This window comes from Mus caroli, chromosome 3 (genome assembly GCF_900094665.2).
Source record: "Mus caroli chromosome 3, CAROLI_EIJ_v1.1, whole genome shotgun sequence".
NCBI lineage: Eukaryota > Metazoa > Chordata > Mammalia > Rodentia > Muridae > Mus > Mus caroli.
The window spans coordinates 11,059,083-11,076,680 of NC_034572.1; the positions used below are offsets into that span (position 1 = coordinate 11,059,083).

Genomic DNA, 17,598 nt, shown 5'->3' on the forward strand with positions numbered 1-17,598 from the left:
CTTCCTTCCTTCCTTCCTTCCTTCCTTTCCTTCCTTCCTTTCTTTTTTTTCTTTGTACCCATATGCCTTATGTGTTCTCTCTGCTTAGAAATAAATTTAAAATTGAGAGCCTAACCATCTGCATGTCCATTTATAGGTTTCAATTGTACTTAGTCTGAAGTAAAAATCAGAGATCGCTCTCCATCAATGAAGCCAGGTTTAGTTCCTTTTCAAATTGGCAATCTCAAGGGAAATAGATGCAAGCCCATTATCAGATAGAAATAATCTCTAGTCTTAAAATCACACATAGAACTGGATTGTTGGGAGGAAGACAGTATGCTTTGTAGATGTCTTATGCTGTGGTTATTATGAATAGCAGACTGCATTTGACAATTATACACAATCGTATTTGTACATATATAATTCCTTATTAAATGACCAGCCAGACAGGAAGATAAACAGTGCTTTCTGAAGTCGGTATATCTAAATTCCACCACAACTAATATTCCTACAAGATTGAGGGAGTTTCTGGCTAATCTGATACTGCCAAGATTCTAGTAACCAAATCTTTGGTATGATTGAGATCAGAGTATATGTGGGTGGAAGTGTTACACAGGCTAAAGTCAAAATTCATCTGACACTCACCAGGTGATTAATTTAATCCTGATCTTTAACTAATACATAGCAACATCTCCTTTGGTGGGACTCTGGTCCATTTAAGCATGGCTCTGACAGACCTTGCCCTTCTCCTTATACCCTCTACCTTTTCAAAAGCCGTTAGTTTACATACTAAAGCTAGAAACCAAGGTCTGTTTCCTTATTTGGCCACTTCCTCCTCCTGAGGCTGATTACCAAGGTCCAGCTGTCAAAGCATTGAAGTCTGGAAATTAAAACCCCCTTTTTGGCTCATGAAATTAATATTCCCAATTAAAATTAAACACTTCATCATAACACAGTATTTCCAATTTTACCTATATTAATTGCCATTCTCCTGTGTGTCACATCTGTCTCCTCTTTACCTAGAGGCAGTCCTTTCTTATCTGGGACAAAGACTCCTCTCTCCCTGCTTTGTTTTCCTTTTCTCTGTCATCCTCTATCTTCTGTTTTTGTCTCTTATCCACTGACCTCTATTACTCTGGGAAAATAAATTTTTTCTTGGCTGATAGGTAGGTTTTGATAAGGACTTGAGCTGATACTTTTCCTAATACCCTTCCATAAAAACTGGATTAAAAACCTCAGCCACGAGGAAGACTTAAAAAATGTTCAAAGTCCTTAGTCATCAGGTAAATGCAAATCAAAATGATACTTAGATTCCATCTCACACCAATCAGAATGTCTAAGATAAAAATCTCAATGACAGCATACAATGTCAAGAATGTGGACAAAGAGGAACACTCCTCCTTTGCTGGTGGGATTGCAAACTAGTACAACCACTCTGGAAATCCATCTTGATGCTCCTTAGAAAACTGCAAACCAATCTACCTGTAGAGCCAGCTATACCACTCCTGGGCACAAAGTCAAAGATGTCCCAACATTCCACAGGGTTATGTGTACCATTGTGTTCATAGCAGCCTTATTTGTGATAGCCAGCAGCTGGAAACAACCCAGATGTCCCACAATGGTAGAATGAATAGAGAAAATGTGGTTCATTTACACAATGGAATACTATTCACTATTAAGATTAAGGACATCATAAGTTTTACAAGTAAATGAATAGAACTAGAAAATGTCATCCTGAGTGAGGTAATTCATACCCAAAAGGACATGCACTCACTAATAAGTGGATATTAGTAAAAAAATATACAGAATACTCAGGATACAAACCATAAAACCCAAAAGTTACCATCCTGAAGGGCCCAAGTAAGGATGCCTGAACCCCACTTGGAAGGGAGAAGAAAGAAATCTCAGGGGCAGAGGATAGGAGGTACCTGGGTTGGAGAGGAGACAGGCAGGGGAAATGGTAACATGATGAGGTATAGGTGTGAGGGTGGGGAACAGAAGTGAAGCCCTAAGGGCCTTCAGAAAGAATGGAAAAAGTAAACCATGGAAGTTAAGAGGTGTGTGTGTGTGTGGGGGGGCTCTAGAATGTACCAGAAACCTGATAGATAAGAGATGCTCAGCATTCAAAGGGAGGAACCTTCCCTCAGACAGGAGCGTAGCATTGCTGCCCTAGGAAAAGCCCAACAAGCAGCTGAAAGAGTCAGATACAGGTACTTACCAATGGACAGAAGTCAGGGACTCCTTTGGTTGAATTAGGAAAAGGATGGAAGAATCTGAGGAAGGTGACCCCATAGGAAGACCAGCAGTCTCAACTAACCTGGACCCCCAAAATCTCTGACACTCAGCCACTACACTAGATGATATGAGGTCCCTGACACACACTGCAGAGGACTGCCTGGTCTGACCTCAGTGAGAGACAATTGCCATAACCCTAGAAAGACTTGAAGACCCAGGGAGTAGGGAGGTAGATTGGAATGAGGATAGGTAGGGGCATCCTCTAGGAGACTGAGTAGGAAGAATGGGATGAGGAACTGTTGAAGGGTAGACTAGGATGGGGATAACACCTGGACTGTAAAAACCGTTTTAATAGTGATGATGGTGATGGTGATGATGATGATGATAGTGATTATAATAGGAAAACCCCTCAGCCTAGAAAGATGAAAATGAAAATGAAGATGAAGAAGAAAATGAAGGTAGAATCTCATGACTAAGTATGTGCACAGAAATTGTCCTCACCACTGTGCTTGTTACTTGTTACTAGTCTTTTTTGCAATTTGTGTGCATGAAAACCATACAGAAACAATAATATGAGTTTCTGCTTTGTTCCTGGCACTACCATGAAAATCCTACCTAAGGAGCAGAAGCTTTTATACCCTGACATCCTCCTTTGTCTTTGTGATTCTTTCACAGTGTTCCACAGTGGTTTTCACAGTATAATCACTTCCTCCACTAGGGCTAATGATATAAAGCAGTTGACCATGAGATGGGAGAAACACAGAGCTGTTGTTGATTTTCTATATCATTAACAGAGATCTCTGAAGAAAGGGGAGAAATTTCTGGTCCCAGAAATTGTTCCAATGCAAACACATGCAATGTAGGAAAGATTTGCACTGATGTTAGAGTTGAAGAGGACTCTCTGTTATTTAGACCTTAGGGACCTTTTATCTGCTCACTGAAATATGTCTCTAGTAAAGTATTTGATTTTAGGGGTTGTGCAGAGCAGGATGGATCTTGTTGTTCTGAAGCATGACAGGTTGTCATGTCTCAGCTTGGTGTCCTCACAGGTCTATCAAGGGAACAATCCCAAATAACTCCTTTTGCCTCAAATCATGTATATGATATTTCAGATATGAAGACACATATCAGAAAAACTAACAGAACATGGACCTGGGATTTCTCTCAGTTTCCCAGAAATTTACAAAAGTAGCTAGATGAAGAGCTGCCAACCAAACCCTAACTTCATGCCAGTGAACCAAAAGCCTAGATAGGGAAAGTGGAATGTCCAAGATCACATGACCCACTAGTAGCACTGTTACAGTGATGAACTATTTCCTAACAGTCAACAGTTTCTCTAAGTATGTTGTATGACTTCACTCCTTCATTAGAGCAAATCTATATTTTGTGCTAGCAGGGGAAAGAATATGCTGAAAATCTTGTCCTGAATAAATGTCAGAGACTAGCAGTGTTGGGATGCTATATAGGCATTTAGATCCCATCTTCTCTGGAAGATTACTGCAATTCTGATGCTTCTAATGACCCTGACACTGCCGGTAGAGAACATGTGAATAATTTCTCTTTTCTCAAGGAACTCCTACCATTGATCATGGTTGTCATAATCACAACTTAGGAAACTGAGCATTGTACAGGGAGTAAGATTTCTGTCCCATGGCCTCCTGATGCTGGACATTCACTGTTTCTCTGGGTAGACATAGCACCCTCAAAATGGGAATAGGTACCCTCATTCTACAGAAGGAAAACTAAGGATAAGTTTCATTGAGTTGTCCAAGGTTTAGCAGTCATAATATACTACCTGTATTTTTACATGTTGTTGTGTTGATTGATATACAGAAGCCTGCCTTTCCCTCTGAAGGATCTGTGATCATCACCATGCCACAGATTAAAATACTGAGGCTAAAAAAAAACCTGTCTTTTATTACCATTGTATCTCAGAGATCATTTTCTGTGACTTCACATTCATTTCCCAAAAGAAAGCTGCTGTTCTCCACTGAAGCCATCTCACTGACATTGCTCTATTTCTACTTTATGAATCCAACTTGAGGATTTCTCTGCTATATCCCTACTCCATGTAGCTCTGGGCAGAAAGAGACCTTTGTTCCAGGGAACCCTGAGTCCTACATATTCTGATTTATTTCTTCTTTATATTTTCAATACTGGAAACAATTGGCAGCTTTGTTTCATGGATGCTGCCGAGAGAATATGTAGAAAGAACAGCATCTATTTTGTGTAACTCTATGAGGTAGGGATTGCCATCAGCACTTGCCTCTTCTTTACCTGTTTACATGTCAGGTTTTTCTCTGAACTACAGAGTCTTCTCTAAAGCGAAGAGATGACCTTATTTTTATAGAACATGAGTATGGAGAAAATGACATAACAGAGACACAGTTGCTGATTGTTATCCAACCTTATCATTAAGAGCATCATTATAACTAATGAAGCATCATTATAACATATACACATGAAGCTAGGATCACTGGAAGCTCTGGACTGTATTTTACGTCAGTCTCTTGCTGGTTGGGGTTTCCTCTACTTTGCATTTCCTAGAACATTATTGCCCTTGTTTATGATATGTATGAATTCATGGTGAACCCATTCTCCTTGTCTCTCATCACTGAAGTGTTGTGATAAGATTTGCTACATCACACCTTAGTGGAGAAACTGTAACATCTTTATAAAATAATACACTCTCAAGTGCCACAGCCCTCCTCAATAGGACATTTTTTTTTTATGGCCAGGGTAGTGAATATAAGAATAAGTCCACTCTGGACCTGTGTGGATGCAAACTATTAATGACTAATTACTGTTTTAGTAGCAAATATAAATGGAATATTCATGGTCTACCATCTTAAATACACTATCTCTTGCTGCTGCACTATTGTTTCTCATAGGGAATAATATAGGATGAGAGTATTGTTAAGATTTGTGAAGCTTTCTGATAGTTACTGCATATTAAAATCTGAGTTTGAGGAAAATCTTGAAACTTTGGAGGTGGTGATGAATAGAATTGGGGGTTAGGCTCATAAATTCTGACTCAACATCTGTTGTGAATCAGGCACCTAAGTGGAGATGGTGCCTCTTGTTTGAACAGAAAGAGGTTGGCTAGGAATGAGAGGTGGATTCCTTGACAGATCTCAATACTAACTGGATGTGTGATCATGGACAGGGCATTGGCATACAGGTCTCACTTTTCTAACAGGACTGGGATGGATAGTGTGATTGTCTTTCATGCTGTAAAATTCTCAGAATCAAGACTTAGATAGAAGAATTCATGTATCTATCAGAAAGTTCAACGTGAGGACCTGGCTGCCTCATCTGGTGATTGAATATGATCCACATGGAGATTTCTCCAGGGAGAAACACAGGGAGTCAACATTGGTTCAATCCTTCAGTGCCTGTGAGAATAGGTCTCTGATACAAAATAGTCTCTGACAGTCCCAAGTCCCAAATAACTAGTTAGGCTAAGTAGAAAGGAGGGCTCAAGCGGAGACTCTTGAATCTCCCTGAGGTTGGGTAATAGAATAGATGTAGGAGACCTTTGGTGGGGTGGGTGAGTATATAAACAGAAGGGATCATGTGGTGGTAGATAAAGGGAGGTGTGTATTGGGATAAAGACTAGAATTGTGGGTTTGCATTTGGGAGATGAAGTTGAATCCTATCAATGGAAATGTCCAATAATCAGGAGGGATGACCCTAGTCAAGATGTCAAAATTAGTAATAAGGGGAATATGGAGCCTCAACTGGCTCTCACATATATTATATGCTTAAGAATTTATGGTTGAATAATGTCATCCAAAAAGTAAATAAGAACTTTTGTTTAAATTTAGGAATTAAAATATATTATAATATATTTCTATATCATATTATATGTAATAAAATATGTCCTCTTGAAGAGCAGGAGCTTAATTAATCCATGAATTACCTCTCTGGACCCTGAGTTATATTAATTTTATGTTTGATATAATAGTTTCCTATAAAGTTTGTGATTTCACACAACAGATATTTATCATTTTATCCTGTGTGGTTCAGAAGTTCAACTTTGGTGAGTCAAGGTAAAGAACATGGATTCACATATACCCAATGTCCAGATGGGCCAGTTTCTGAGTTTCTGCCTTTGAACATGGTTTGGTCTTGCGAGGGTACTCTCCTATATCATCTGTCTTCCCATCACTGCACCCAGTGTACTGAGTCACTCTGACTCTCATAACTCTGGCAATTCAGATCCCTTCTTCCCTGGGCTTTGAGGATCAGCAAAGACTGTCCTGTACGGAATTTATTACCCTATGCTACTTGTCCAGAACTATACAATCTTCATTTAAAATATGAAAAGAGCAAAGGGAACATATGGAAAAGCCATAAAGAAAGTGAAGTGTCTAGACAGCAAAATAAGAACACTTGCAAGCAGTAACCAAATGTATGTCAACTTACACATTAAACTTACAAGGTATACAGAGGATTTGAGCATTTTATGAAAAAAATACAAATATAGAAATGGAAACAGTAACATTATTAGTCAGCAGTTCAGGGACAATAGTCAAAAACTGGGAAGAAAATAAATAATTTGGAATGTGGGCATATTATTGAAAAAATATTGTCTTACATATTGCTAGTTTGAAAAAATAAAAGTATAAATCTAACATTGTGAACTAATTCCTTTGATATGAACTCAGAGAGAATCACACGAGTACACATTATAATAGAACTGACAAAAGCTGACTACAAATCTGAGATAGAGTTAGAAATATAAGTTTCTTGGAGCAGCAAGAGAAATGTATGAATTTACACTCACTTCCTGAAAGGGGAAACCTCTAGCACATAGCATGTCCACACTTCTTCTTAGGATCTTTCGTCCAGAGTTATGATAAAGTAAACCTATGTATATTAGGGTCCTTTCTACACGTTTCTTACTTTTTCACAGAGTATTGGAGACTTCAGACCTGTAGGAGAAATGAAGGATGAAAGAGAAAATGTAGTACTTACCAAATACTGACAACTCAGTGCCACCTCCAGACTGAATCTCAGTGTTAGAGTCTGATAATCCTCTCAGGAACTTCACACAGTAGTAGGTACCCGAATCAGCAGGAGTGACATTTCTGATACGGATGGAAAAGTCCATGTTGTTTCTCTTTGTAACATCTGAAACACTTGTTATTCGGGGGAAATATTCTCCTGTGAATGAGTATTTCAAGAGTCGACTTTGTCCTACACCACTGTACCACCTTATGGGCCCCACAGGAAGGAGGGATGTCACTGTGCAGTTCAGAGTGGCTGACCCTCCAGCACCAACAAAAAGTGATTTAACATCTTGGATCACCTTCAGCTCTTTCATAGCTGCTCCTGCAGAAAATATCAGTTAGTTTTCAGTTTGATGTAGAGCCACAGGTTCCTCAAGTTTGTAATTAAAAAAAAAAAAAAAAAGAAAGAAACCTGTTACTCACTAGAGCTCAGCAGGTACATGAGCATAGTGCCTCTAACTTGTGCGTTTTAATACAAGATCATAGTACAGAAGAGGAAATTGAATAACAGAGATACTTGCAACTTGGAAAGATTCTAATTGAAGCCCTAATTTTGTTAAGAATCATCATGCTTCATCCAGTATTTGCTTCTGTTTCCTTTTCTGTGAATGTGGCCTAGGAAATTCTGTTACAATAGTGTTGAATGTGATTATGTGACTCTTTTACGCCAAACAGATATAAATATAAGTATTTAGGTATAGTGACTTATACATTTGATCACAAAATCCTTATGATAGCATTTGCTGTTTCAGGTAGAGTGATAGTGTCATAGATAGGTTCTAATAACTTGGACCCTAAATAAATAAAACTTTCAGCCAGAACATGTAAGAGCCTCATCCACTATCTGAACCCTTCAATTCCCACTTCCTTGATTTAGAGCCCAAAGAAACAATCTCACATCTAACACAAAACTAAACCTCCTGACATGCTTTACTTTCCCCCCGGCCACAGTTCCACTACTCAGGTGAACATTCACCGTACAGGTTCTGGCCATACCTTCCACAAAAGGTAAGCACCCTACCTACAGACTGAACATGCCACTCCCTTGATTTGGAAGCCATTTCCCTAGCCACTGACACCTTCCCCTACACACTGACCCTGCCACATTCCATGTACTCTTCCCTATTTGGACAGAGATTTACTCCTTATGTGCACAGCACACAAGCCAGAAGAGGTAAGATCCCCACTTGCAATCTGAGCCTCATAATCCCTCCTTTCAGAACTAAATGACTGAAACTTTTGACACCTTGACCATCACTTTGCCTATGCTTCAATATGTTGTTAGATGGTTTGCCTTAGAAGCTCCGCCTCATCCAACCCTTCAACCATCCCTCCATCTATCAATCCATCCATCCATTTGTCCATCCATCTGTCCATCCATCCATCCATCCATCCATCCATCCATCAATCCAAATGTGTATGTCTCTTTGTCTATATGTATGTGTGAAAGTAAATGTATGCATGTAAGCATGTGTGAGTGCTTGTGGAGCTGATTGTGGCACAGTCAAGCCCAGTCAGAGTGTGGATATATATATATATATATATATATATATATATATATCCACATTTGCCTGTAGAAAGGATTTTAATTCCTTTCCTTTCTTTCTGGTTCACAAAGAGTTAACCAGCTAGCCATAGAGGCTTCCAGCTGCCTGGACCTGGAAGAAAGCAATAGCAATAAAATTTCACTTAATTCTGCACTGCTAGAAAGCAAGTATTAATTGTCCAAGCCAGTGGGTTTTAAACACAGAGTAAGCAAGAAAAGTTTTAGAATTTTTTAGGAGTTATACGCAACAATCCAGTATAGTTAGGGTGAGAAAAGGCCAGAAACAACCAGTCTTCAAAACTGCCTTTATATCCAATGATATGTCCCACTTCAAATCATTCCAGGGTAGGCTGGCTCCTGGCACCAACACCCAGTTATATTTCCCCACCATTCCATAGCCCCACACTCCTGTTATTCATGTAGATATTAATTGCTCAGTTGAAGGCCATGGCAGCCAGAAGAAGTAAAAGTCATACCTGCTATATTAACCCTCCTACTCTCTCAGTTTGGAAGTCATGGCCTAAGCCACTGATACCTCCTGTTCTCCACTCTCCCCTGCCATGAATCTTCCCCTATTAGGACAGACAATGGCTATCTGGGTGCAGGCTACACACTGAAGAAAAGATAAGATCCCCACCTGCCATCTGAATCCACCAACAACTTCCTTTCAGTGTAAAAAGACCCAAGCTTCTGATACCTTATCTTCTAACAGCTTTCTGTTGCCATAACTCATCTATACATAGATGGATAGTGTATTCTTACATACAGGCCATACCACACAGAAGAAAAAAGGTGGAACAAATGTCATGCTAACTACCAGAAATCTAGCCTCCATCTCTACTGAGATTTCCTGCTGAACCAAAGGTCATGTTGGATACAAGGAATATAGACTACAAAAACCAGAAGACTAATGAGGAAAGAAAAGCAAGGAACAAATCACTATCCACTAACAACAAACTAAGAAATCTGCTCCTAGAGTGATATTCATCCTAAATCCAGAGATGCAAGTGTAAGAACATAATCAACAACAGCCATGATAATACAGGGCATAACCAGAGTCCAGGTATCTTACTACACCAATCCATAAATATTCCAATATTGCTAAAGCATAAAAATGATCATAAATCCAACTTTATGAAAATGATAGATATCTTTAAAGAGAAAATAAATGGAATGGATGAAACAAAAAAAAATTCCTGATTATGGTAACCTAAACCTAAAATGATAGCATAATATGTACTCACTTATAAGTTGGTGTTAGCTGTAAAATAAATTATAATCATGCTAAAATCCAAAGACCCACGAGCTAAGTAAAAAGAAGGGCTAGTCTACTACACCAATCCCTGACTATTTCAACACAGCTAAATCATAACAAAAATGATCATAGGCCCTGAACAACTTGGAATACCAGGGGAACCTCCATTCTGCATCCACCCCTCACACTACCTTCATCAGAAATGCAGGTCCTGAGCCATATAGGTAAGCTTCCCTTTACAATTCCATCTTCACTGCTTGCTGAGCCCTCTGTTCTAAGCCAAGCTGTACTGACAAGCTGGTATTTCAGGGAGACCTCCATTCAGCTGCCACCTCTCCCCTCACTGTCAGCAGACCTTCAGATCATTAACCACACAGATAAGCTTCCCTTTTCCCACCAATCATGCCTTCTCTCTGAATCATTTGGGCTACACCAAGTTGCCTAAGCAGCCTGTTATCCCAGGGGACCTCCATTCTCCTGTCACCATTCCCCCTACCTTCATCAGACGTGAGACTTCTGAACCATACAGGTTAGCTTCACTTCACATACTCATCATTCCTGATCTCTGAGCCCTCTGGGCTAAGCCAAGTGCTCTTGATCAGCTTGCTAGCCCAGGTGGAACACTATTTCCTCACCACCTGCCCTCCACTTTCATCAGACTCCTGAGGAATACATGTAAGCTTCCTTTAGAACACTCATCATTCCTGATCTCTGAGCCCTCTGGTCCAAGCCAAGCTCCAATGAGGGGCCTGCTGGCCCAGGAGGACCTTCATTTTTCTGCCACATTAAAGGCAGCTCTCAGGCTACATTCATCACTCCTGCAGCTCCTGTACTGTATAGACGTGCAGATTCAGAACCACACAACCAAATGATATCCATCAGTGGCCTATCACATCGGGACCATTAATGTTCACCCCCTCCTAATACATACTACAACAAGAAAATCCAGGACCAAAACCAGACAGATGATGACTGGACTTTTCAAGAACATAGTCAACAAAAGCAAGGGCAATATGCCACCTCCAAAGCACAGATACCCCAAGAAAGCAAGCCCTGTGTATCATAACACAAGTGTAGCACAAGAAAATGACATCAAATCTAATATTATAAAGATAATAGAGGTCATAAAAGAAAAAATTAGCCGGGCGTGGTGGCGCACGCCTTTAATCCCAGCACTCGGGAGGCAGAGGCAGGCGGATTTCTGAGTTCGAGGCCAGCCTGGTCTACAAAGTGAGTGCCAGGACAGCCAGGGTTACACAGAGAAACCCTGTCTCGAAAAAACAAAAAAAAAAAAAAAAAAAAAAAAAAGAAAAAATTAATAGATCCCTTAAAGAAATAGAGGAACATATTATCAAATGGATAGAGCTCTTTAAAGACAAAACAAACAAATTGCTTAAAATAAATACAATTAAACAAGTGAAGAAACTTATTTGAAAAGCTGTGTAAGTCCTGAAAATGAAAATAAAAGAAATAAAGAAAATACAAACTGAGGGAATACTGGAAATGGAAAAGCTAGGAAAGGAAACAGAAACAACAGACACAAGCATAATCAAGAGAATGAAAGAGATGGAAGTGAGGATCTCAGATGTAGAATATAAAATAAATGAAATTGATATACCAGTCATAGAAAATGTTAAATCTAAAAGTTTGCTGGATTAAAAACATCCAACAAATCTGGGATACCATGAAAAAAACCTAAGAGTAATAAGAATAGAAGATGAAGAGTGAAGAGTGCCAGATCCAAAGTTCAGAAAATATTTTCAACAAAAAAAATAGAAAAAACTTTTCTCAACCTAAACAGTGAAATGCTAATAACAAAAAAGAAGTTTACAGAACACCAATTAGACTGGTCCAGAAAAGTATATCCCCCCTGGCACATAATAATCAAAACACACAATCTACCAAAGAAAGAAAGAATATTAAATGCAACAAGGGAAAAAGGCCAGGTAATATACAAAGGCAGACCTATCAGAATTACACCTGACTTCTCAACAGAGACACTAAGAGCTAGAAGGGCCTGAACAGATATTTTGCAACCTCTAAAGAACCACATATGCCAATCTAGACTACTATATCCAGAAAAACTCTTAATCACCATAGGTGGAGCAAACAAGACATATCAAGTCAAATCAAAATTTAAACAATATCTATCTACAAATCCAGTATCCAAATAAACAAAATCAGAAATCAAACAGTGAACATAACATCAGTCAGTGAGAAAACTCTAAAAATTATTAGGTCTTACTTAAAAGCCTATACTCCAAAAATTTGGAAAATCTTAATGAAAAGGATGATTCTTTTTAGACAGATACTACTCAACAAAGTTAAATAAAGATGAGGTATACTATTTTAACAACCCTATAGCCCCAAAAGAAATAGAAGAAGTCATCAAATATCTCCCAACACTCCTCCACCCCCCCCCAAAAAAACCCAAAACCCAGGACCATGTGGTTTTACTGTAGAATTCTACCCGAATTTGAAAGAATAGCTAATACAAATACTCCTCAAATTAGTCCACAAAACAGAAACAGAAGGAAAATTGCAAAAATCATTCTGAGGCCACAGTCACTCTGATACCTAAACCACAGAAAAATACAACAAAGAAAGAGGACTTCAGACTGATGCCTCTTATATTAATTCAGGAATACTCAATAAAATACTCTCAAACCAAATCCTGGAACACATTAAACACATTATACACCAAGGTTAAGTTGGCTTCATCCCTTGGATGGAATGCAGGGATGGTTTAAGATATGAACATCCATCAACCTAATCCACCATATAAAAACTGAAAGAAAAAAAATCACATAATTGTCTCATTAGATGCTGAAAAAGCCTTTGATAAAATCCAACACCCCTTTATGTTGACGGTATTAGAGAAAGCAGGCATACAGGAAACATACCTAAACATAATCAAAAGAATATATAGCAATTCAATGGCCAAATCAAATTAAGTGGAGAGAAATTTAAAGCTATTACACTAAATTAAGGGACAACACAAGACTTCCAACTCTCTCCCTACCCTAGGACTTGAAGTTCTAGCTAAAGCAATACAAAAACTAAAGGAGATCAAGGAGATATAAACTGGAAAGGAAGAAGTCAAAGTATCAGTATTTGCAGATGATATGATAGTATATATAAATAATCCCAAACTTTTATTTGATCAGTCAGAATAATCAAATGAATTTATTTCTTTTTTTTTCTGTAAATGATCTTTTTTTTATTAGATATTTTCTTTATTTACATTTCATATGTAATCCCCTTTCCTGGTTTCCCCTCCAACCCCCCCATCCCCTCCCCTCTCCCCCTGATCACCAACCCACCCACTCCTGCTTCCTGGTACTGGCATTCCCCTACATCGAAGCATCCAGCATTCAAGGGACCAAGGGTCTCTCCTCACACTGATGACCAACAAGGCCATCCTCTGTTACAAATGTAGCTGAAACCATGGGTCCCTCCATGTGTACTCCTTGGTTGATGGTTTAGTCCCCGGGAGGTCTGGGGGTACTGATTGGTTCATACTGTTGTTTCTCCTAGGGGATTACAAATCCCTTTATCTCCTTGGGTCGTTTCTCTAGCTCCTCCACTGAGAACCCTGTGCTCAGTCCAGTGGTTGGCTGAGAGGATCCACCTCTGTATTTGTCAAGCAATGGCACAGCATTTCAGGAGCCATCTATATAAAAAGCAAGCACTTAGTACTTAAAGTCAAGCCAGAGCAATAAGACAACAAAAGGAGGTCAAAGGGATACAAACTGGAAAGGAAGAAGTCAAAATATTACTATTTGCAGATGATATGGTAGTATACTTAAGTGACCACTCCCCCCCCCCAATACCACAAACTTTCTACCAGGATCTCCTACAGGTGATAAGCAGCTTCAGTAAAGAGTCAAGATACAAAATTAATGCAAAAATCACTAGCCTTCCTTCACACAAATGATAAATGGGCCAAGAAAGAAATTACAAAAACAACACCCTTTCCAATAACCATGGATAATATAAAATATCCTGGAGGAACTCTATGGAGCAAATGAAAGATCTGCATGACAAAAACTTAAGGTCCTTGAAGGAAAGAGTGAAGGAGATATTAGGAGATGGAAGGATCTCCCATACTCATGGATAGGTAGAACTAATATCGTGAAAATTTACATTTTCCTGAAAGCAATCTACAGACTCATTGCAAGCCTCATCAAAAATCCAATACAATTTTGAAAAAAACCTTGAAAGAGAAATTCTCACCTTCATATATTAAAACAAAACAAAACAACAACAAGAAGAAAACTATAATAGCCAAAACAATCCTGAACAATAAAAGGACTTCTGTAAAAATCACCTTCCCTGTACTCAATCTGTGCTAGATAGCAATAGTTTGTTTGTTTTTTTTTTAAATCAATGAAACAGACATTTTGATCAATGGAATCTAATCAAAGACTCATAAATAAACCTACACACCTATGAACATTTGATTTTCGATAAAAAAAAAACAAAATCAATGGAAACTTAAAGCATCTTCAACAAATGGTGCTATTCTAATTTGTGTCTACATGTAGAAGAATGAAAATAGATCTATTTTTATCACTCTGTACAAAACTTGATTCCAACTGGGTGAAGGATATCAACTTAATACCAGATACCTTAAATGTCATAGATTAGAAAGCAGGAAAAACCCATAAATGCATTGGTTTAGGAGTCAATTTTGTGAATGGAAGACCAATGGCTCAGCTCTAAGACCAACAATAAATGAATGGGACCTCACAACACTTCCAGCATCTGTCAAAAGACACTGTCAGTAGGACAAAACATCAGCCTAAAGATTGGGAAAGGATCTTAATTAAGCCTTCATCTGACAGAGGACTAATATCCAAAATTTACAAAGTACTTAAGATGGTAGACACCAAAAACCCAAATAACCCAATTTAAAAAATGGAGTAAAGAACTAAACAGCGAATTCTCAACAGAGGAATTGTAAATGGATGAGAAGTACTCAATGAAATATTCAAAGTCCTTAGTCATGGAAATGAATATCAAAACTACTCTGAGGTTCCATCTTACACCTATCAGAATGGCTAAGATAAAAAAATCTAAAAGAAATAGCACAAGTTTTCAAGTATGTGGAGCAAGGGCAACACATCTTCATTGCTGGTGGGAGTGCAAATTTGGACCACTATGAAAATCTTAGAAAACTGGGAATAGTACTGTCTCGAGACCCAGCTATACCACTTCTGGGCATATACCTAAAAGATGCTAAAGCATCTCACAAAGACATTTGCTATGTTCATAGTAGATTTATTCACTATAGCCCAAAACTGGAAACTACTTAAATAACCCTATGATGAATAATGCATAAAGAAAATGTGATGCATCTACAGAACAGAAAACTGCACAGCTATGAAAAACAAAGACATCATAAATTTTGCAGGTCTTCCATTCAGAAAATTGTCTCTAATGCATTCAAGAATATTTCCCAAATTCATGATGGCTTAAGAAGCATCCCATGTGCAAGCACCATCCCCTAACACTATGAATGATACTCAGTTATGCTTGCACATAGGCTGTGTTTTCCGCTGAGAGGTTCCAATCATGCAGTCGATTCAGACAGATAGGGTAAAACATTGGATGGAGCTTAGGGACCCTTATGAAAGAAGAGGAAGAACGTTTGTGTGCCTCAGAGGAAAGAGAAACTCTACAAGAGGACCAACAGAGTCAACTAACCTGGACCCTTGGTGCTCTCAGATTCTGAACCACCAAATAAAGTACATACATTGGCTGGACCTAGGGCTCTTTGCACTGTGTAGCAGATGTGCATCTTACTCTTTATGTGAGTCCCGAACAACTGGAGTGGAGGCTATCCAAAAATCTGTTGCCTGTATATGAGATAAATTCTACTGACAGAGCTTCCTCTTCCTTGGAAGAGGAAGCATCTAGCCTAGCAGAGACTGAAGAGCTAGGATGGGGGGGGGTACCCATGATGAACCTACTTCCTGGGGGACAAACAGACGTTGGATCTGTTAAATATTGTGGGAGGTGGCCAGGAGGGGGGCAGTTAGCAGGATATAAAGTGAATGAGTAAAAAGTAAAATATTTTTTTTCTAAAAAAAAACTGTATATTTGATTTGAGGTGATTTGATTATTAGGGGACTTCTTTCTGTCTGCAGTACTTAAAGGAAATGTGGCTTACTGAGTAATTTCAACTTTAAAAATCTAGCAAATGATCATAAAATCAACTATATGCAAATGTAAAGGTCCTTAATATGAAAATAACAAAAGTAAAGTATGGCAAAACCATAAAGAAAGTGAAATGTCTGGACAGCAAAATAAAAACACAAAACAGAGAGAACCTGTAGCAAGAACCAAATGATGTTTGAAAGTCAAGATATATGGTAACTTAGACATTCAATTTACAAGCTATACAGAGGATTTGAGCATTTTATGAAAAAAATTACAAATATAGAAATGGATATAATAATATTTCTTAGTTAGAAATTAAGGGACAATGGTCAAAAACAGGGAAGAAAATAAATAATATGGAGTGTGGGCATATTATTGAAAAAAATTGTCTTACATCTTCCTGGTTTGATAAAATAGAAGTATAAATATAACATTATGTCTCTGACCACTGGAGCAGGTGAGAGAGCCATCTTCTATCCCTGGACCCTCAGAGACCAGTCTGCACAGGTGAAAATGCAGACTGCAGAAGCAACACAGCTTCTGTGACAGACCAGATTTAGGGCTCCAGACATTCATACACATTCCCCGCCAGAGGAGAGGTGGCCACCTGGGAGGGCTCTGACCACTGGAGCAGGTGAGAGAGCCATCTTGTATCTTGGGTTATTAGAGACCAGTCTGCACAGGTGAGCACATGGACTGCAGAAGCAACACAGCTTCTGGGACTGGCCCTCTTTCAGGCCTTCATCTTCACCCAGAAAGCAGATCTGAGCACCAGACTTCTTTCTGTGCACCTTTCCTGAAAGAGGAGAGCTTGCCTGCAGAGACTAATCTGACCACTGTGACTCAGGAAAGAGCTGGACTCCCAGAACTGCTGATAGAGGCTAACAGAATCACAGGAGGAACAGGCTCCAGGCAGAGACAACTATAACAACTAACATGAGAGATTACCAGATAACGAAAAGCAAACACGAATCTTATCAACAGAAACCAAGAACGCTCACCATCATCAGAACCGAGCACGCCCACTAGTCCTGGATACCACAAAACACCCAAAAAGCAAGATTCAGATTCAAAATCATATCTCATGATGCTGGTAGAGGACCTTAAGAAGGGCATTAATAACTCACTTAAAGAAATACAGGAGAACACTGCTAAACAGGTAGAAGTCCTTAAAAGGAAACACAAAATCACTTAAACAATTAGAGGAAAAACAAAACAAAACAGGTGATGGAATTGAAATAAACCATCCAAGACCTAAAAAGGGAGGTAGAAACAATAAAGAAAACCCAAAGGGAGACAACTATGGAGATAGAAACCCTAGGAAAGAAATCAGGAAACATAGATGTGAGCATCAGCAACAGAATACAAGAGATGGAAGAGAGAATCTCAGGTGCAGAAGATTC

The 17,598-nt window shown here is 38.8% G+C and overlaps 1 protein-coding gene across 3 annotated transcripts in view; it reads right to left on the reverse strand.

Moving 5' to 3' along the window:
* Positions 1-17,598, reverse strand: part of LOC110291150 (signal-regulatory protein beta-1-like) — a 50,101-nt gene that overhangs the window by 18,904 nt on the left and 13,599 nt on the right. For all 3 annotated transcript variants that reach the window (XM_021158123.1, XM_021158122.1, XM_021158121.1), the window contains exon 2: positions 7,195-7,551. In XM_021158123.1, the coding sequence (XP_021013782.1) occupies positions 7,195-7,551 (357 nt within the window). The remainder of the gene's footprint in view (positions 1-7,194; positions 7,552-17,598) is intronic.